The 20,605-nt window shown below is 37.4% G+C and overlaps 1 protein-coding gene across 4 annotated transcripts in view; it reads left to right on the forward strand.

Annotated features, from left to right (window-relative positions):
* KHDRBS3 (KH RNA binding domain containing, signal transduction associated 3) overlaps positions 1 to 20,605 on the forward strand; it is a 94,012-nt gene that overhangs the window by 11,467 nt on the left and 61,940 nt on the right. For all 4 annotated transcript variants that reach the window (XR_010070085.1, XR_010070086.1, XR_010070087.1 and 1 more), the window contains exon 2: positions 12,585 to 12,703. Coding sequence is in view for 1 of the 4 variants with exons in the window: in XM_063327581.1 (XP_063183651.1) it covers positions 12,585 to 12,703 (119 nt within the window). In the remaining 3 variants the exon portion in view is untranslated. The remainder of the gene's footprint in view (positions 1 to 12,584; positions 12,704 to 20,605) is intronic.

Consider the following 20,605-nt stretch of genomic DNA (forward strand, 5'->3'; position numbering starts at 1 on the left):
AAATAAAAGCTGTATGAATTTAATGAAAAGAAGCTTTTCCTCATTTGCAGCTCTTTCTGATAATTTAGTTTTATGTTCATATGTAAGATATGCAATAGTAAATTGAAATAATAACCTGTTAAACTAGCTGTGTGTTCCTTTGGAAAGGGATACTACAAAAAGGAACAATCCTGGGAATGTAGTTCCATTTATATTCAGCAAAGATTCATTTTAGCATTTCTGGTATTTCCTGGCTCTGTGGCACGCTGAGTCTTCAAACCCTCAGGTCAGATTTTGTAGAGGTATTGGTGCCTATATTTCTCCTGTTGGTTTGACAAAGACTTTAACTTCCCATGTTAAATGTCTTTTCCAGATTTATTATTAGTGGGCAGTTGGATCTTTTTCAGTTCAGTTAAGCACCTTTTTCTTGGGTTTATGTGAAGTAGCACATTCCAGCATTTTAGGTGGTTAGTCTGTTTGTAACTAGGTAAGTCATTCCTGCACTTGATCCAAAATCAATGAATCAAGGAGGAGTAGTGAGACTTGAAACTTAATATGCACATGAACCATTCTTTAGGAAGACTTATTTGTGGGACTATAAGAACACAGTGTGACTTCTGTTCTGGTCTTTTGTTCTTCCCAAATGCACTCTTATGTTTTGTTTCTCTCCAGTAGCAAGGAGTGATAGAACAATTTACCATATTAAGAGGTTATTGCTTTCTCTGGAAACTGGAGCATCAAAATTTCCTTTCCCATACAGAAGCAATTCAGACATCACTGGACCAAGAAATAATGGCACCTCAGGTTCTTGACACGTACATGTTGTTTCTTGGCAGACAGAAGTGGTGGAGGAGTAGGAATTTGAATATATGGGATTATGAAGGCAGGTGGGGGGGCAGGCAGGGCAGCTGCCTGTTTAGTAGCATTTTCCCAGCACTACTGATACCAGTGACCAGTTTGGCTTTAGTTCTGGTGTCTCAGCTTGAATGTAGGTGTACGTCCCTGGCTGTGAATTGTTCCACTGATCTTAAAGATGTCACCGGCCTGGTGCATGTGACACTTCCTAGTAGTTGATTATTCTGTGTGAAATCTGTAGAAATGTACTGGAATCTGCTATTCAAACTATTAAATACAGGAATTACTCCAATAAGAAAACTCATAACACAAACTGTCATCACCAGGAAAAGCTGTAGTGTTCAGTGAAAGCTGGGATTTTGAAATGAGCTGGATTAAAACTAAAACCAGTAAGATTTCTAAAATTAATTCATCACATAACTAATGAGATGATGTGGCTTCTGAAACTGTGCTTTTCCACAGGGCAGTAGATGTACAAGCTGCCTTTTTTTCCCTGATGATCTATCTTGCTGCAACCAAGGCCTGTAATGGATGACAAGTAATAAAAGTACTGCCTAAATAACTGTATCAAAAGTAGTGTTTTGCCTCTTGTCTGCTGGCATGGGAGTACTAGACTTCTGAAGGATGTGAAGCTTGTTAAAGTAATCCAGAGTGATGTGCTGTAGTTAGTCCCTTTTGTTCTATGTGCACCAACTAACTTCCATAGGTTTGTTTCATACATCTGTGGGCCAGAATGCACAAATACTGCAGGATCTTTGGGTTGTTACCTTTTCCATAAGTATTCTGAAAGCATTTTTCAAATTCTTGAGCTATACTTGTTTTATGGATTTAAACGCAACCCATCCACAATGTTATGTCCTTTCACACCCGCCTGCAGTTTCATATTCTTTCTGTACAAGTTCACCTCTTCACCCATCTTTCTTGCACATTAAGAGCTTGTGCTTTAGTAAAGTTGCAGCAGTGAAGTCTCAGGAGTCTCAGAGCGGTTTACATCAAAGGACCAGGAAACTTGTGTTAGAATCAACAAGCTGAGAAAACTATGAGCAGCAGGTTGACTCAATGCCGATATGCATGAAAGTAACTGTTGAAAACAGAATATGCTGGAGTAAATCTTTTACAGGCTCCAAAGCAGTGGTGGCATTCACTTGACCAGGGCAGTGCCACAGAACATATAGATGCTTTTCTCAATTTCCGTAGTTAGAGTGAGATAACACGTGTTGGTAGTGGTTACATTGGATTCAGTGGGTATGAGTCTTCTAAGCTGTGACAGTGGCTGGTGCTAACTGAGTTTCACTGAATTCAGTGTAGGAATTTAGATGTAGTACAGGTACTTGTGATAGCCTTGTCTCTGTTCCTTTCTCTATCCCTGTGTGAAATATGAACAATGACAAGTTTTCTTATTGGACAGAAAGTCTATTTTTGACAGTATGGTGTTCTGGGAAGTGATGGGAAGAGATGTGTGACTTTAGAAGAATGTGTACACTCCCAGCCATGCAGAGCAGAGTAATGGTGGGGCTATGGAGAGGGGAAGTAAAGTACTGCCGTACACTGCATCTGTGCAAATCTGTTCCTCTGGCCTATTTGATGATAATCCTATGATGCAACATGAAAATGTAGCATGCTTTCAGGTTGCACACAAATCATGGCTTTTTGGGCTACAGTATTTCATGAGAAATATGCTTTGGGTTGGGGACATAATTCACTAGAACTAGTATTCTTTAAAAATACCGAAGATGGAAAAAAGTCTTTCCTCTAAAAACAAATCCTTTCAAAACTTTTCTTAAAAAAACAGTAGAAATCAAACAAGTAGCTTGCTAAAACTTAGAATCATAGAATCTTCATGGTTGGAAAGGACCTTTGAGATCAAGTCCAACCATACACACACCAAAAAAAACCAACACACCACCACAACCAACCTACTATCTCTGCCCTTCAAAGCATGCCCTGAGGTGCCACATCTAGATGATTCTTAAATACCTCTAGGGATGGTGACTCAACCACCTCCCTGGGCAGGCTGTTCCAGTGCCTGACCACTCTTTCAGTAAAGTCATTCTTCCTAATGTCTAATCTAAACCTCCCCTGCTGCAACTTCAGACCATTTCCTCTGGTCCTGTCATTATTCACTTGGGAGAAGAGGCCAACACCCACCTCTCTCCAACCTGCTTTCAGGTAGTTGTAGAGGGCAGTGAGGTCTCCCCTCAGCCTCCTCTTCTCCAAGCTAAACATGCCCAGCTCCCTCAGCCTCTCCTCATATGCCCTGGTCTCCAGACCCCTCCCCAGCCTGGTAGCTCTCCTCTGGACATGCTCCAGCAGCTTGCACCAGTGCTGAATAGAGAGGAAGGATCACCACATTCAAAGTACTGGCAATGCTGTTCTAGTGTAGCCCAGGGTGATGGTGGCCTTCAAGCATACATTCCTGGCTAGTTACCTTGGCTTGTTAGAACTCCTGTGTCCCTGTTTGTTTGCCAGTCTGTTCTGCTGCATGGAGTTAGACCTCCACAGATCAGACTTTGCACTTTCCTGTGAACTAAATGAGATTCCTGTCTGCCCATTTCTACAGCTTGTCAAGGTATTTCTGAGTGTCATCATAACCCTCTGGTGTTTGAACCGCTTCTCCCTGTAAACTTGGCTGAAGCTGCACTCTATCCTGTCATCCAGGTTGTTGGTGGTGTTACATAGTACTGACCCTTGGAGCATACCACTAGTGTCTGGCCCCCAGCTGGACTCATTGAGATGCCACTAATCACAACCCTCTGGGCCAGACAAGTGTATTTAGTCCACCTTGCTGTCTGTCTGGCCTGTACCTCCTCAGTGTACATGAAGATGGTATGGGAGACAGTATCAAAAGCCCTACTACAGATGAGATGGACAACCCATCAGCTGCTTTTGTCTCATCTGTGGAGGTCAGGTTGCTGATGCAGAGATATCATATTGTTGAAGGCTCTGTTTGGTATGGTTTGACTTCCTTGTCATAAGCCCATGCAGACTACTCAGTCACCTTGTCCTTCATATGCTTGGGAATGTTTTTTTCAGGGCTGTTTAATGCATCACCTTCCAAGGGATTAAGGTGGGTCTTACCATTATGTTGTTCCCCAGATCCTTCTCTTTGCTCTTGAAGATAGGACTGACACTTGATTTGCCTTAGTCATCAAGACCATTCCTTGATGACCATGACCTTTCAAAAACGGAGTGGCCTGTCAATGACATCAGCCAGTTCCCTGGGTGCTTGTGAATGTTTCCTGAAATATCTGGTTTAGTGATTATTTCAAGTAAATTGTGACTTAGAGGTGTGAATTGTGTTTTATTAGGATTTATCAATAGGATATGACACCTTACTGAATTCAGGGTTGCCAGAGTGTGAGGCCGTACCCTGGCCTTCTGTTGGTTGAGATGGAGGGTGCTGGCAAAGCTCTAGAGTTGCTAAGACTGATTTTTAGAGAAGTAGGGGAAGCTAATACTGCTTTGTCTTGCTAATAGCTACATAAATCTTGCATAGTACTAGGTAAACAGTGGTACACTTGTGTAACTATCAATTATACAAAATATGGGGATGGACGATACCCTAAAAAAGATGTGTCTTGGTGTAGTGTAGGTATCTTCCAGCATTAAATGTGGTTTGTTTGAATTTGGCAGATTTTTAGACTGCATTGCTTTTGCCGGTGCCCTGAAAGGCTTTAAATATGGTCTTTAATAGTGCACAAGTCTGCCTTAGAGTTTGATAACTGGATATGCTATGGTTAGTGTTTAAGCTTGGCAATAGTTTAAAATGCATGTTAAGAGCTGCAGGTCATATCCATTTTCAAATGAGATCTGAATTATGCTTTTCCTCCTTGTTGAAAGTTGTCAAAGGAATCACAGAAAGTTTATTGAATAGTGCTGTGTGCATAATAAGGAAGAAAGGATATAGACCCTTCTTGATGACTAACCAAGATGACAGGTTAAATCTTGTGTAAGGGCTATCTGATTGTGTTCATACATATACATGAAAAAGATGGATCAGCTTTTTGTAAGGGCTCTTGATACAAAATATTAATTTCACTTTGTCTAAGCCCTATGCCCCAAGTAGTAGATAATCTTTATGATGGATCTCCTTCTGAAGTCCTAGATTTACATTTGAAATACACATCCAAAGTAGCTTTTTATCTCTGCTGCCAGTTGTCGTGTTTTCAGATGCTGCTTTTTGAGGAAATTACTTAATACGAACTCTTCCACTTTGTTCCTACCATACCATCTAAATAGTTTAGAGGGCTTCCAGAGCTTTGTGGCTTGGGGACTTTTTGTGCTGTCATATGGAAGCATGAAAAAGTATTTGCAGAAAGAGAATACTATTATCTATAGGCTATTGCTCATTAGACACAGTGGGTAAATACAAGACAGCATGGGTCCCTTTTTAGACACCTTCTCCATATTGGAAGAATCATTGTATGCCTGAGGCTTAAAGAAACCTCTGAAGGTCCAGTCTCCTGCTTAAACCAGGAGAAAAGCCAATGCTCTTGTCAGTATTTAGGCAGTAAGGTTAGGTGTTCCTGAAGCAGGGAGGACCAGGGAAGTTGAGTGCTTTTGTCCTGCCAGGATGCAGCATCCAAGTTTGAAGTGCTTGACTGAAGGACACTGGATATTCAGTGTGTATAAGTTGCCTTTGGAATTTTCTTATTTTTAAGTTATGGAGCAAATGAGTTGATGTTTTTGCAGTTAGCAGATTCCTGACTGTGCTAACGTACAAACATTCACGTTTAAAGAAAATTGTCAACAGTAGGTAAATCATATGTGAAATTTTAGCACTTTGTTATAAGTTCAGAAGTTCTCCTCACAATGAGGTAAATAATAATTTTCAGTGGGGTAGGGTGGGTATATGGGACTGAAGCCGATGTTTACATCTTGTTCTTTCCTTAGCAAGACTGACTGAATGTCTGTTCATGTCTTAAATGTTGCTTTTGACAGTTTCTACTGTGGTACTTTATTCCTAATATTAATCAGTCTGAATGGATTTTAGTATAGTCATTTTTGATGTGGAGGTAATAGGTGTTCAATTAGTTTTGAATTGCTTAAAAAAGCCTATTCAAAATATTTGTCATATTGGTGACTGAAATGTATTTTCAGATCAGTGCAGACAGTAGTACTTAGGCTGTAAAATAGAACTTACATTGCCTGTGAATGCAATTTAAATAAAGATTGGTTTAAGTCCTTCAACAGGGTTATTATTAATTTGAGTATGCTGAATGTTGTAGACATCATTCTAGCATGAACCACTTATTTTATTGTAAAGTCAAATTAGATTCATTGTCAGTTGCTTCCACAAAATTAAGGTGGCTTATAAAAGACAGTTATTCTGAATTCAGCTGTTGTAATAATGTGCGTTTGTTGAAACAAATTCCTGTGTTTCTTATGCACAGTTTGTGCTCATAACATATTACTTATGCCAGTTCAGAATTAGGACCTACTGTGGAGGCTAAATTTGTGATTTAAAAAGGCTTTTTTTGATGGCTGAGGAGGATACAGAGGTTTTTTCTGAAGTTCATGGAGGTATGGGGATGGCTGCAGTAATGGGGCAGCTGCATTAAAAATGGAAAACTTTGTTGCATTTTTGATTTGAGTCTTATAGACACATTCAGGATAGGTCTAGATGTAGCCATTCCTGATATATTTAACTCCCTTACTTTCAAATTTTTGAGGCTATATTTTATTTGCTTGATTACTCTAGTTCTTGTATTTGCCTTTTTCAGGAAGCTACGCCAATCAGTATTTGCTTTGAAAAAATCTTATGGATGGAAAAAGGGATGTTTGTCGAAGTGTTTACTTCAGAAAATGTTTAGCCACTGCTGTCTTAATATTATTTTTTTTTCTGGTGGATTGGGATGCTACATATAATTAAAACTGAGAATTCTGTGTATCGTGTGACTATGTAGAAAAAAAATGCTTTAACTAGGCTATGCTAGACATGTTTTAAGATACCCAAAAGCAGGAGGCTAAGTTTATCTCCTGTTTAGTGTGAAAATTGGGAGGGTCATCCAGATTCATACTGGCCAAGAGGACAGAGTGGGTAGTAGGTCTCTTAGAGGCTGCCTTTAGGAAATCTGTGGGGTTTAATAAATTTCAAGAGGCTTTCTAAAGTCTTAGTGTATTGATTATAGGCCAAGTTCATGTTGTGCAGTACTACTGTCAGCTGAAAGGACAAAAACCCCTTGTTGGAGAGGTACTGTTTCCGATAACTTTTAATTGCCCCATTGGTGGGGAGGAAATAAATGAGTCCAGTGTAAGAGAGGTATAATCTGAAACACAGCTGAGACCATTTTATGACAATGAGATCAAGCTGTCATCAATGTCATTAAAAATTGGACCTATCGTTGGGTTCATTCTGATACTGCACTTTGGATTTAGCAGAACAAGTCATGGAAGGACTGTGAGCAATAAGTCAACATCCAGCATAGCAGTCTTCCTATGAGTTGGCTTCATTGCAGATGTTCTGTCTGTTACTGTTTTCAGAATAGGTGTGCTTAAAATGTGCCTTCTGAGAATAAATATGGATTTTGTCACAATGAAAACTTTCCAGTAAGAAACACGATAGACTGCTGGGGAATTTTACACAGGATATAAAAGTAATTTCTTAATCCCAAAGACTGTTTCAAAAGTGCTTGCTGATACTCTGAACTGGAAGGATTGTAGAAAGTTTGAGGAAACTTAACTGATATTGTCCATGGTTTTTCCTCCATTAAGGAAAAATTGTTTTTGATATGAAACCCTGCTACAACTGCCTTGGAGTCCCCTCCTCTGGAAGCCTGTCTCTTACCAAAGCTTGGGTGTGTTCCTTAAAGGAGATCTTTATCAAATCTGAACTAATAAGCCAAAGTCTGGTTTTATAGTACTATCACTTTAATATTTTTCTAATGTGAAACCATAAGGGATCATACTGTCAGACCCAGTATCCATCTAGCTCAGTGATGTATCTCCAGCAATGGTCAGGAGCGGAAAGTTTTTTTCAAGTAAAAGGACAGGGAAAGTATATAAAGACACTTCCACAGCCTTCAGTTTGTCTTAAGAACTTTCTGAAGTGAAGATGGTGGTTTTTTTGAGTTAACTATGAAGTCTTGAGAATTTGCTAAGAAATACTATTGTTATTGGGGCATGCTTCCATAGCTATGTAACAAACTTGTTTGGTTGACTTGGTCTAAATTTTGATGTTTCTTTCTCTTAGCTACAAGCTAATACAATTGGAATTGTCCAAATAAAGCAAAATATATTACTGCTGTTGTATAGTGTTAGCAATTTCCAGACCTACTTCAGTGTATTTGTCAGGCATTATTTAGGAGTATTTATAAAAAGGATAATGTTCTTACAGTACTTGCGTTTTCAAATTTAATGTGAAAACTATTTCTAGTGAAATTGCAATGATGTTCTGTCAACACCTTGTTTTCTGAAGCCATGATCATTTGCATGACCTAGAACTTGAGCTGTGGATTCTTCACATTCTTCTCTCTAAAGTAGAAAAAGAATTAGTATGAAATTATTTGGATTTAATAGTGTCTGATAAGACTCCTGGATCTGAGAAAAATAATTAGAATATTTCTTAAGGACTTGCAGACAAATTTACCTTGCTCTTGTTTCTCCTGATCTTGAGTTTTGTAAACATTGTATTAAGGACAAATGCAGTAAACTTTATCTTTACTTTGAATTTGACATTTGATCTTACATAGATTATAGTGGTTTACTACAGACAAACACAGAGCATCACTTTGTTCCACAATAAAAGCAAGTGTATATATTGGCTGAGAGGGAGCTGGAATGCTGGTTTGTAGTTCTGCTGCAAGAAGATTAATTCTACCTAAAGATTAACATGAAACAATTCTACTTTGTCATTATCTGATGTATCTAGCAACGTTATTTGGTGAATTAACTGAGGAGTAATCATTGCTTAGATCTCTCTGCTATGATTAAATGTAAAGGAAAAAAAAAAATCTATGCAGTTATTACTTCATCCAGTTAAATTCGTGGGCTGTTGCATTAGCTGCATCTTTGGTCTGAGAACATGGGATTTTAATCTCTAGCATTATGGGAAGCTTTAATCACATGTTTATTTACTATTTGTGAGCTAGGAAATGTCATTGCTTCATGTAGCTAAGCAGTACAGAATGTAATCTAAGGATTAAGAGAAGTCAAATCTTCCTATCCATTTGACCTTGAAAATCTGATTGGATTTCCTGTGTGATCTGGCATGATTTTTCCCTAATTATCTAAAGCTTGATGTATGTGAATGATAGATATTGAATGAGCTGTGCAGATACGGATAAAATTCTAATGCTTAACTTCATTTCATATTCATCTTAGATCTCAGTGCAAAGAAATGACAAGAAAAACCCAGAAAAATTTGAGATAAAATGTAGTCTCAATGTAAGATATTTTTTCAGTAATTCAGTGGCCTTGACTATGTTCACTCAAATTGAAAGTCTTGTGATAGCAAGTGAATATGCATAAAGTTTAAGTCAGTTTGATTAACTTCAGACTATAATAGGAAAAAATTCTTTTATTTTGTAGTGCTGTGGCAATGGGCTATGGCTGTTTATTAGGAGAAAGCTAATTCATTTGACTTTAAAACAAATGGGGAAAACTGATCTGTATTGCTGGGAGCTGATTGGAAGCCTCTTATGGGTTTCAGTAGCTTCTTCAAGCAACTGAAAAGTTGATGAAATGGTGAAAGTTAAAAAATAAAGAAATAGTTCTTAAAATGGTCAATAAAAAGCCTGTAGCTGCTTGGGGTAGGAAAACTGATCTTGAGAGTAATGAATGGATTTACTTCAAGTTGTGATTACTACAACAAGAAGGGAATGTTCTTTCTATGACTCTAATTTTTTCGTATTAACTAAATCAAAATACTATAGAATTAGGAGTGTTTCTAGCACCAATCAATTTGTCGCTGTCAAGTCCTTCAAATACTGATTTCAAATAACTTATTTAAGCTAAAATATTTAGGAAATACAAGTACTACTGTATTGATTTTGAGGAATTTATGCAGCTGGCTCATCTGAGGAATGTTACTGAGACATGGTTAGAACTCTGTTCTTAACTCCTCAAATGCATTTTAATCTTGACAAGTCCATTTGAGACATCTGAATGTTCCTGAAACAAAACTCACTTTGAGGTTTAATGTTTCTTGGCAATTTCTAAGATCTTTAAACCACTGTTCATCCATAAACTTGTGGTTGTAATTTAAAATCCTTACTACTTCTGGAAGTACAATTTTTATGAAATTAAATTTTCAGGTAAGCAGGGGCATTGCAGTGTATGCAGTTGTGTACAATAGTATATGACTTAATAGGAGAAACGAAATGTTTGGCTTTACCAGTTCATAAAAACGTGGTGGGCTTTGATGTTAAAAGTACTTTTATTTTGTAAGTTTAGATTACTTCAGGAAAAAGTTCTTCATTGTAACAGTAATTATAATAATTGAAAACTTCTGAAGATTTTGTGTCAGTCTACCAGGAGTCTTCAGTGCCACTGAGCTGTTCCAAAATAGTACAGCACAGTGCATTAATTTAATTTTTAATCCTGAGTGGAGTTGAACCATTCTTTTGAGTTTTTTTCTGAACAAATTCTAGTCCTAACGTTTAAGGCAAGACTAAGTGAAGTCATATTAAATTTTTTTGTAACTGCATTTGCTTCAGTCATAACAAAATGGTTGTATTTTTATTACAATTTTAATATTTGGTATTTCTTAGAGAAAAATGTTGCTAAACAGCGTGCTTCAGATCAGTTTTGAGCTTTGAGTATTTATACTGTTAATAGTGTATACAAACAGCAGCATTAAAAATCAGTGTTGTGTTTGTTTTCCACTTGTAAAATATACAAACCTCTAGGTATCCAGTCTTGTTTTCCAAGAGAAATCAAAGACCTTTATCATAACTGCTCTTTTTTTTGTCAGGAGGCAGGGATGTTAAAAGTAAGTTTATTTGTATTTGAGTGCTGTGATAATACTACACCCTTATGTCTGAATGTGATATTAAGAAAGTTTGACTTCTGAAAAATACCAGTCACCTGCTTTGAGTGGGGCCATCATGCCCTATAAAATTTCAGTCTTAGTTTTACCTGGAAATGAACCTTCAAAGTAACTTTACATCTGTTCAATTGCCCATAATTCTCTTGTCCATAAAGTGGCATCTACAAAGAACATGTAAATTCCATTTTTACCTGTATTCAGCTGTTCAAATATGTTCCTTTGTAGTTGTAGGCTGAGGGGTTTGCAGTTTTTTTCTGAGCATGCTGTGACATAGGGGACACTTCAGAGGAAGGTTGCTTTACAGAATAATATTTACACTACCAGAATCCATAAGAATCAAAAACCTCCCAGGGACTTGCCAAGAATTGACAGTATAGCTGGGGAAGGCTTTTCTTTCAAGAAGCCTTCAGGTAGTCTGAGGTTAGTTTGGCTTTCTTAGTTCCTCAGTCACTGAACACTAACTTGCATAAGTGCAATTTATTTCCTGTTCTGTACTAGTGAGGTGAAAACTTACATAAAAGACTGGAGTTTCAGTTATTGGGAAAGAGGTTAGCATCTTAATTTTTATGGTAGGTGGGAATGGACTGGTATTAATTACACAAAGCTGCTAATGATGCGTGGGTTTTTTCAGTAGTAAGAAATGTGTTGGTTTGCTACTCCTTCTGTTTTTCTACTGGAAGTCATTTCAAACTAAATTGTCTTTTAAATTGTACCTAAAAGATGCTTTCTCCTTGTATTTTTTGATCAATTTCTTTGCACTTAAAGGTTTTTGTTAACTGTCTCCTGTTGGCATAACACCACATTCCCACTAAGGAAATGTCAAGGTCTCGATAAATGTCATTAACTTCCACTGGTTGAGTAGAAGGGTGTTTCTTTTTGTGAAAAAGTAACAATATGTAAAGATTTGTGAGGGCAAATGCTAGATGTCCATAGAAGAACTTTGGTTGCACTTCTGAAGTTGCTCGTATTTTGGTATGTCCTGTGCTAACATGTTTAACACTGCAACTTGCAATGTTGCTGGACTGCAATAGAGCAAAGACTTCAGGCAGTGCTTCATTTTTAGTCTCCTTGTATGCTCCTCATGTTTCTCCACCACTGAAATCTACAATTTTTCATTATCACACTGGAGAGTCAATATTTGGAGAGAACTAAATCAAGAGTCAGTTTTGTGTGTACCTCTGGAATGAGTAGAGTCATGCAGTTTGGGTTTGAACTTCTAAATCTCTCTTCTAATTCTGTTGTCATCGGTATAATGCTAATCTCAGATTTTTGGATATGAGCTATGTGCCTCAGTTGCATTCCTGCAATATTGAAAGATTGATTTGACACTTGCTCATAAGTGTGCTGTAGACAACCACCATTGAAACTGTACTTTGTTTATAGTATAAAGGAATAAAATAGTCCAGTATTAAATTATGCTGTAAGTTTTTGAATTTAGAAATGAATAAAGGTACTTAAGAATAGTATTTCCTGCTTGAGCCATGTAGAACAAATGTATCCTAAGTATTAAACTAAGAGTTAGCATTTAAAATGCAATGCTAATTCAAGGTGCTGATATGAACATGAGTATTGAAAAAGCAAAACATGGTTAACCCCACTGACCTATGTAACTAATTATAGGTATTAATTACACATTATGCCATATGCATTATGCCATACAGTATTAATTTTAAAGTTTTTAATTTATACTGCTTTTGAAGATTCTTAGCTTTTAGATTGTTGTATTAAACTGAGAAAATAACTAACTCTTTTCCTTTAACAGAAATTGAAAAATTCCAAAAAGGTGAAGGAAAGGAAGAAGAAAAGTATATTGATGTAGTCATCAATAAAAATATGAAGTTGGGACAAAAAGTCTTGATTCCAGTAAAACAATTCCCTAAGGTAAGACCAGTTTTCATATATGATAAATCTAAGTGCTTATAAAAGATACTGCACTAATCTTAACTAGTTTTTTTAACTGTTACATTGAAAATAGTATTGACAAGCTCTACTATTGCTGCTCTGCAGTCTGTTCTATAGAAGTTCTAAGGTAGGAATGGCTCTTTTTGGAATAAATGTGCAGGAATGTGGTGCTGGTCGCACAAAAAAAATAGTATGTTGGGAACAAATGATAAATGAATCATGTTTTCAGGATATCAGGATCCTCCTTTTCAGAATAGCAAAGGGAATGTAATATTTTTAAGTTGACTCTGCCAGGCTTTGAAACTCTCTTATTGTAGGTAGAAATACAGCTTAAAATGCACTGTTAAAGGAACTCGCTGTGTAAACTTTCTGCTTATCCTCTTAAGTTTCAGCCATTGTTAGTTAGTCTAGAATTAGTTAAATCTGCACTACTAAACTATACAGTCTATTCTGGAGGGGCGGTGGCTGTTTTGTTAATATCTTTGACCACCACGAATGTTTAACACTACTGCCAAGTATTACCCTGTGCTAAAATATTGCTACCTGGAAGCATTTATCCAACATCCAGTAGGCTGTGGAACTTTATTCTTTTGGTTAGGTTTTAAGGTTTGTTATGAAAAATCAGATTAGCATTCTCTCACTTGTTTGGAATGACTTTCTTCCTGCTAGAAATGTCAAGACTGCTTCTGTTTCTGCTCCTGGAGGAAAGGAATTCCTTCATTCCTTCCTCCATTTCTTTAGGAAGACTTTCACACTATCAGTTTCTTCCTCACAGACTATGCTGAGTAACTTGCAGGGATGGCTTTGCTGTTCGAAGTTTCATGAAATACTATTTTGAATTCAAGATTGCGTACCATTTATATGTGGGCACCTCTTTGGAACTCTTGACTTAAAATATATCTTTATGACTGGAAAGAGCTATGTACAATCATAGATATAAAGATGGGAAGGTAAGGGAAAGGGGAAGCTTACATAGCGTTTGTAATCAGGGTGTTTGTCTTACAGATGTTGATGTAGATATGTGGGCTCAAGGGGAAGAAAAGGCAAAATTGATATTAAAAAGGGAAGCAGTGCCTTTTGAAAGGCTCTGTTGCTTCTTTATGTAGTGTCAACTTTCTTTAAAGGACTAAATACTGGAATTCTTATTTAGGATAGCTAATAGGAAAGCCCTTGCCATCTTTTGAATGGGCAGGTGTGCTCTGCTGAGTAATCAGTGGTGATGGTCCATGGAGACTTCAACTGTCTGAGCTGGAGGAAAGCCTGGTATGTGCTATGGAAAGGAACCTGAATTTATATCCAGGTAGATCTTTGTAATGCTGTATGTCTATGTTCAGGCCAGCAGGATCCAGGGGGCAGAGTACAACTGCTGTGCAGAATAGACATGCCACGGGAGTTCCCATGGCTCCACTTGGACTTTTTCCACACAAAGCAGAATATGGGTATCTCTGTGTACATAAATCTCCCTTTTGCCAGAGAAAATAAAATCCAAAGTATTTTCTATTTAACCATATTTTTACCTCAATACGGGGGGTGTGTTTGTGTCAGTTTTTCTTGGAAATTTCTGTTTTATTACATACAGATGGATATTTATTTTTTAAGCTTACTCGTTAAAGATTCCATATAGTCAAAAGGATTTAAAATTTCTCACTGTGTAGTCTGGGAGGTAAGCATGAATTCAGACTTATGACAGGTACTCTTGAACTTCTCTGAAAAACATCCACCCTGAACCACAGTCAGTCACTGCAGTTTAGTATCACTTGTTTACTAGGACCAGGCTTCTGGTTTGTATTTAGATTTATTAGATATCAGAAATAATTGTATGAAGTGACATAGCTTCAACGTGGCAGATAGAGCCTTATTCTGGCACACTGTAGTCTGCAGTGAGTGACATGAGTTTTGAATGCCTGTACACAGGGGAACAAAGTCTCTTTGCATCCTAATATTTGCTCTGAAAACTAGTCCTCTTCCTGTTAGGTGTGTTCAGAGGAGGACTCAGAAATGAGGGGTGCTTTGTCAAGTCTTTTGGTGTAGATAAGAAATCATTCCAGCCATCGTGGTTTCACTGAGCTGTATTTAGAGTGCATGGATTGTATATTCAGATTCTGCAGAACTTAAGCAGAAAGCATTATGTGGTGCTTATAAACCTGAAATGATGTCTCATGTAAATGCTTTATGCCTCTGTGCCATTCTTTTCTGTGCCTGTATGCAGTCTTCTAGACCATTTTGCCTACAAGAGATGTTAGTACTAGTGCAAATGTGTCATTTGCCAAAGCTGCCAAGTGATACTTCCTCAGAAAAATAGTTACAAGATTTGGTTCTGATTTATGAGCAATTTTCTCCTTCCTCCTGATCAGGATTGGTGACACATGCTTCAAAAGAATGAAGCTTAAGACTTAAATATGGATGAAATCTGTGCTCTTCTGCATGTGAATATTGAATTTAGAGTAGTTTTCCTGGCAAGCTGGTGTCTGTTTCTTTATGCCTGCAGTCCACACTAATGCTGTTAGCTATTGTGCAAGATCCTGAAAAACAAACCTTCAGTATTTCAGGAGGTGTGAAAGTTCTCACACCTAATTTCTCAGTTAGTAAACTGAGAATGTGCTATTTGAAGCTGATCAAGTCACTACAATTGATAAATCTGCCAAACTAACATCAGGGTAGCAGTTTGGGTTGAATCTGGTAAACTCAGGTAGCCAGGAAGTGGTGAAGAAAAAATATTTGCCTTTATGAATAGAATAGTGCTTTCCCAAATAAGTGTTCCTGCTCTTAAACAGGATCAAAAAAGCAAGTTATTAAAGTTATTAAATCCTTAACAGGTTTATCTGAAAATGAAACTTAATTACAATGCAAGTGATTTTGCTAGCAGAAACTTTTCCTTTGTTTATATTTGCCAGTAATGACTCCAGCAAGCAAAGATGACTGCTGCTTATACAGATAGGATTAATGAGATTTCAGTCATAATTTGTGATAAATGATGTCTCTGGACCAAAGCAGTCCACCAGTGCACTACCCCCATTCAGACAGCTTCCTAGACCTGACACAGGGTTAACTAAGTTTCCTTTAAGTATTTCATTGCCCTTTCCCTCTTCAAAACTTCTCTCTGACTCCTTGAATAAATCATAACAGCTTCAACACAGGTCAGGCAGCCCTAGCTCTGATCTGATCAGCCTGGCATTGTAATGCCTGCTCACATTACCTGTCCTGTCAGATATATTCTCACGGGCTCAGAGCTGGGTCCTGGGCAAATTCAGCCTCATTACCTCTGACAGCCCTGGAAGGTGACAGGTTAACTGCAGCAGAAAGCTATTCCACTGAAGTTCAAAGCAGCTGGGTTTCTATTGGAAAAGAATCTGGTAGACCTCAGGTTCAAAAATGTAGCTATCTCACTTTTTTGAGCATCTTTGCTTTCCTTGAAAAAACCTTAAGAGTTTCTGGTCTTCTGCTTGGTGTGCTAACAGTTGTCTCTGTGCTTAACTTGCCTTCTACCTAACAGCTCTTGGTAGCTTCTGCGGTGCTATATATTTATATCCTTTAGCTGGGACCTTTTTGTCTTGCTCAGACTTTGGCAATGCTAACAGGCCTGATATCTCATACTGGAGCTGGTTGGGCTAAATGGTTTTTTTGTTGGAAGACATGAAAAACACCTTCATGATAGAAGGTGATAGAATAACCAAGACAGCCTGAATTTTGTCTGCTTTATGAAATGATTTGTCAGGATAGTCCTAGGAGTTAATTCAGTTTCTGCTTGAGGCTGGTTGTGCATTTGAATTAATTTCTTCATTTGTGTTCTTTCCAGACTCTTGTATACATTAAAAATACCTTAAGTCTTGATATGGTGACAATATTCTTACTTGGTAAGACGAAACCTTGTGGAACCTCTTCTGTAGATTGTAGGTTCAGTCAAGTCTCTTCAAAATCTGATCGTATACAGTCTGTTTATGAATTTTTTTAGATTGGTCCTGCTCTATGCATTTCTTGGAGAAGTCTGAATTGCTGTGATAGAGAAATTAATCTGAAGTATTTAGGTGAGGCTTGAATAAGCTTTGGTAATGCGTCTACGATCTTACTGTAACTGGGATGTGCTAGAAGCAAGGATTAAAGAGGTTAGGGCTTTTATGTAACCTTTTGGGAAAAGAGCCAATTTCTTGAGGTAGGATTCAGTTCTAAATCAAGTTATGTAGGAGTCACATGGATGCTGTATGTCTAAACTGCAGTTAGCAGCATGAGATCTTGTCAGCTTAGGTGATGGAGTTCAGGGTGATTTAATACATCTTGCTATTTGATCAACTGAATACCTCAACTGACTTTAGGTGAAGTGTGAAAATGTGACCCATAAACATGTACTTCATTGCATTTCATGCTTGAAAATAGTATTCAGACTTGCACAGACTTAAAGATAAAGGTAGAAAAAGTGAGCTGGCCATGGCAGGTCATGATGTGGTTGTCTTGGGATAGATCCAGAGAGTCCTTTCACCCATACTGCTGTGAAATCCCAGCATGTGTGAAAGCTGTTTCATAGCTTAGATATGCTCAAGTGAGGCAGGAGGGTGTTATCCCCCTCCCATGCATTTAATCAATATGCATTGTGAAGTAGCTTAGTTTCAGAAATCTGATTTTGCTGTGACAGTCTGTGAATTCAAGTGTTCTGAATTTGGAGGAAAAATAGCTTCCATGGATGGCAAATAAAATGATGATGGTTTTTCATGAGATGGATCAAAACTATGGGAACAATTACTTCCATTTTGTGACAGGCTACCATTTAAAAAAAATTACTCATAGAGCTACACTTAAATACTGGGTAAATCTCAGAAGTTGGTAAGAAATGGTCTGTGGTGTGTTCCCTGAGGTGATACTTTAAATATATATTCTCAAAAGTTACTGACTTAAGGAACTGTATCCATGTAAGTCTTTTAGCTCAACACTTAAAGTGAAAATACCAATTTTAAAATGTCATTGTCATATACAATGTATCTGTAGTTATGTAAAGTCATGGAGAGATTAATATTTTAAACACATGACTAGAAAACAATTTTTCAGAATAGCTTAGCTCTAAAGACTAAAAGGAGGAATGAGAAAATGTTGTTGTGTAACCATAAGTGACATGGAGGAACAAACATCACATGTAATGCCAGGGATAACTTTTGAGTGACTCTATAGTAATTGACCAAGCTTCCTGTTGTGAATAAACGTTTAAAGACCTATTACAGTGTTGTGTGAAGGAGAGAGTAGTTTGATGTGGTACAATGTAGAAGCTTGAAGTATTTACCTTTCTATAGGAACCTTATTTTCTTCAAATGGGTAAGAAAAACCTTGCTGTCTTCCTGGTTTCAGGTCATTGTAAGGGAAAGTGCTCTGAATCTTAATTTAAGTAATTTTGTTTTCCTCTAGTGATCCTATCACAGAGGAACCATTGCAGGAAACTGATATGCCAAGAAAGCTTTCTATGGCTTTAATGACAATGGCTTGCTTAGGGCTTTACAGGAAAGCATTTGGTCAAGTGTTTATACTTTCACTAAGTATTTTAAGCTGGATGAACCATTCTCAGCAGACTTGTCTTGGTGGGGATAAACAAGGATTACTTTTCCTATTATATCCCCCTTTCTGTAACATATACATTTAAAACACTGTAGCATTGGTGTTAATTCCTTTTTTGCTGAAATTCATGTAGTAGATTAAATGCTTACAAAAGAATGTATACTCATTTGTGTCATTTTTGTTGCTGTGTTTTCTCCAGAACTGTTTTCAGGGAATAGTTTCATGCAGTGATGTAGTAAGGAAATAAATCTCTAGATAACTATTGAAGTCACTTTGATTTGGAGGTTCTGGAGAAATGGGTGTTAAGCAGTGATACCCATAATCTCCATTGTACTATATCTGCAAAAATGCTTCTTAAAATGAGGACTTATGAATATCTAAAGGAGAAACCATTTTCAAACAAAAAGCTGATTATTGATTCATTTTTTATATATTTTTATATTAAAAATGTATTTGAAACTGGAGATTTTATAGTTATGCAGCAGTTTAAGATAATCTCTGGAAGGGAAACAAATATGTTTTTAGTATGGTTAAGCAGTATCTGTGGGCCTGTAGACGCTGTGGCCAAGGGTTAGAATCCTATATCTGAGGAACTTGAAGGGGCTGTTGCATTTCGTGGTGTGTCTTTAACCATAAAGTAAACCTGAGCTGTAGATATGGGAGGATGTGTTTGCAGTGATCAGAGGTTTTAGGAAGTAAGAACACCTCTTAAATCCTGTATCCTTTTGCTCAGACTAATGTGTGTCTAGTGATGCTTTGTCATGATGTAAGACTACAGATGTTATAATTTATCACAACCAGAGTGTTATTTGGCTTGAACTGTAGCTGGGTGGTAACAAGTTGCTGGTCTAGGAGCAACTTTGAGTTGGGGTCTTTATTGTTTTATATACCATTATCTGTAAGAACCTGATCCTTATCTAAGACATCTGAAGCATTTCAGGGTACAGACAATCCTTGATTTAACACAGATGATCCATCCAGTGTAGAATAACATTCATGGCTGGCTCTTCAGAGTTCAGCTGTTGTGTAGAACTGTGACCATGGCAATAGCTTCCAGCCCACCTTGCTCTGGAAAGCAGTGTGACTGCTTTAATACAAGGTTAAACTGAAGTTGGTGAACTTGAGGACGATTTTGTGTTTATGGCAGTTGGCAGTTTGGATATGATCGAGCTGTACTAGGGAGAAGCGTGAGGGAAGAGGAGAGTCTGGCATGTCTGACTCTGAGCCAGAGCTAGTGATTATGACTGATCTGACTTGTACAGAGGTGCTCAGATATCTTTTTTTATTACTTTTCAGTGCCTCTAATTCAGAGAGTTTGTAAGCTTGAGTTCAATACTAGACCTGAATTTGGTTTTTGTTCTTGGGCAAATAGACTTTAGGAATGTGAGGTGTGGGAAGTACCTATGAAACTTGTACATGAGCTATCTTGTGTAAGAGCTAGCTTGGATCGGCCAGGTTTATCTGCTTCTGGTTCACCAGCAGATAGGCTGGATTTGTTAATTTTGCAGTGAAAACTTGTGTTGCTGTGTGTCAGCTTTGTAACTTTGTGTCCTCATATTCCTTGAATACTGGTGATGAAGTGTATAAATAATGATAGTAACTTAGTGGTTTAACTCTGAGTGTTTCTCTATCTCTGAAATACATAAAAAAAACCCAAAAAACAAACAACCCTTTTGCTGATCAGATGTTTCCAATTTGATGTAAAAGGGGAAAAAAACCCAAATAGTTCGAACAAAATCAGTGCCTGTTCAAAGTAAATCTTTTTTTTCTACTGAAAGGATTCATTCAATATCATAAATGGGTTTTATTTCTGGAATAATCAACTGAATATTCCAAAGCTTTTTAGCTTTATGTTGGAGCAAAAAGGCTTTGGGAGTGCATTGTAAGCCATTTTTTAGTAACCTTCACTGTTTTTGTCTTTAAGCAATATCTAGAGGTATGAGCTTTCAAATCAGCAGAAATTCAGACTTGCAGCACAGGTTTCTCATGCTTCAGACTTGTCAGATCTAATATTTGGAGCCCCAGTGCACAGGAAAGAATAGTTCAGTGGATCTCAGGATATAGCTAATACATTTTCATGTTCATTTAGTGTGGTATCTAGAACATGTCATCTGTGCAGCTACTTGTATAGCTACCATAATGTCTAGCTTCAATGCTGGAGATTTTTTGGTTTTGAGAAGATGGCAGCTTTTAGTGGCATTAAAGCTTTGTAGGTCAAGATTTAAATAAACTATTTTGCTTTAATTAAAATGAACAATACATCTGGAGAAAACAATTGTGCTTTGGAACACCCAAGTGTTCTCTGAGCTCCAAAGCTGCCTAGTTACTTCGATTACATACAAAGTG

Source organism: Chroicocephalus ridibundus, chromosome 2, assembly GCF_963924245.1.
Source record: "Chroicocephalus ridibundus chromosome 2, bChrRid1.1, whole genome shotgun sequence".
NCBI lineage: Eukaryota > Metazoa > Chordata > Aves > Charadriiformes > Laridae > Chroicocephalus > Chroicocephalus ridibundus.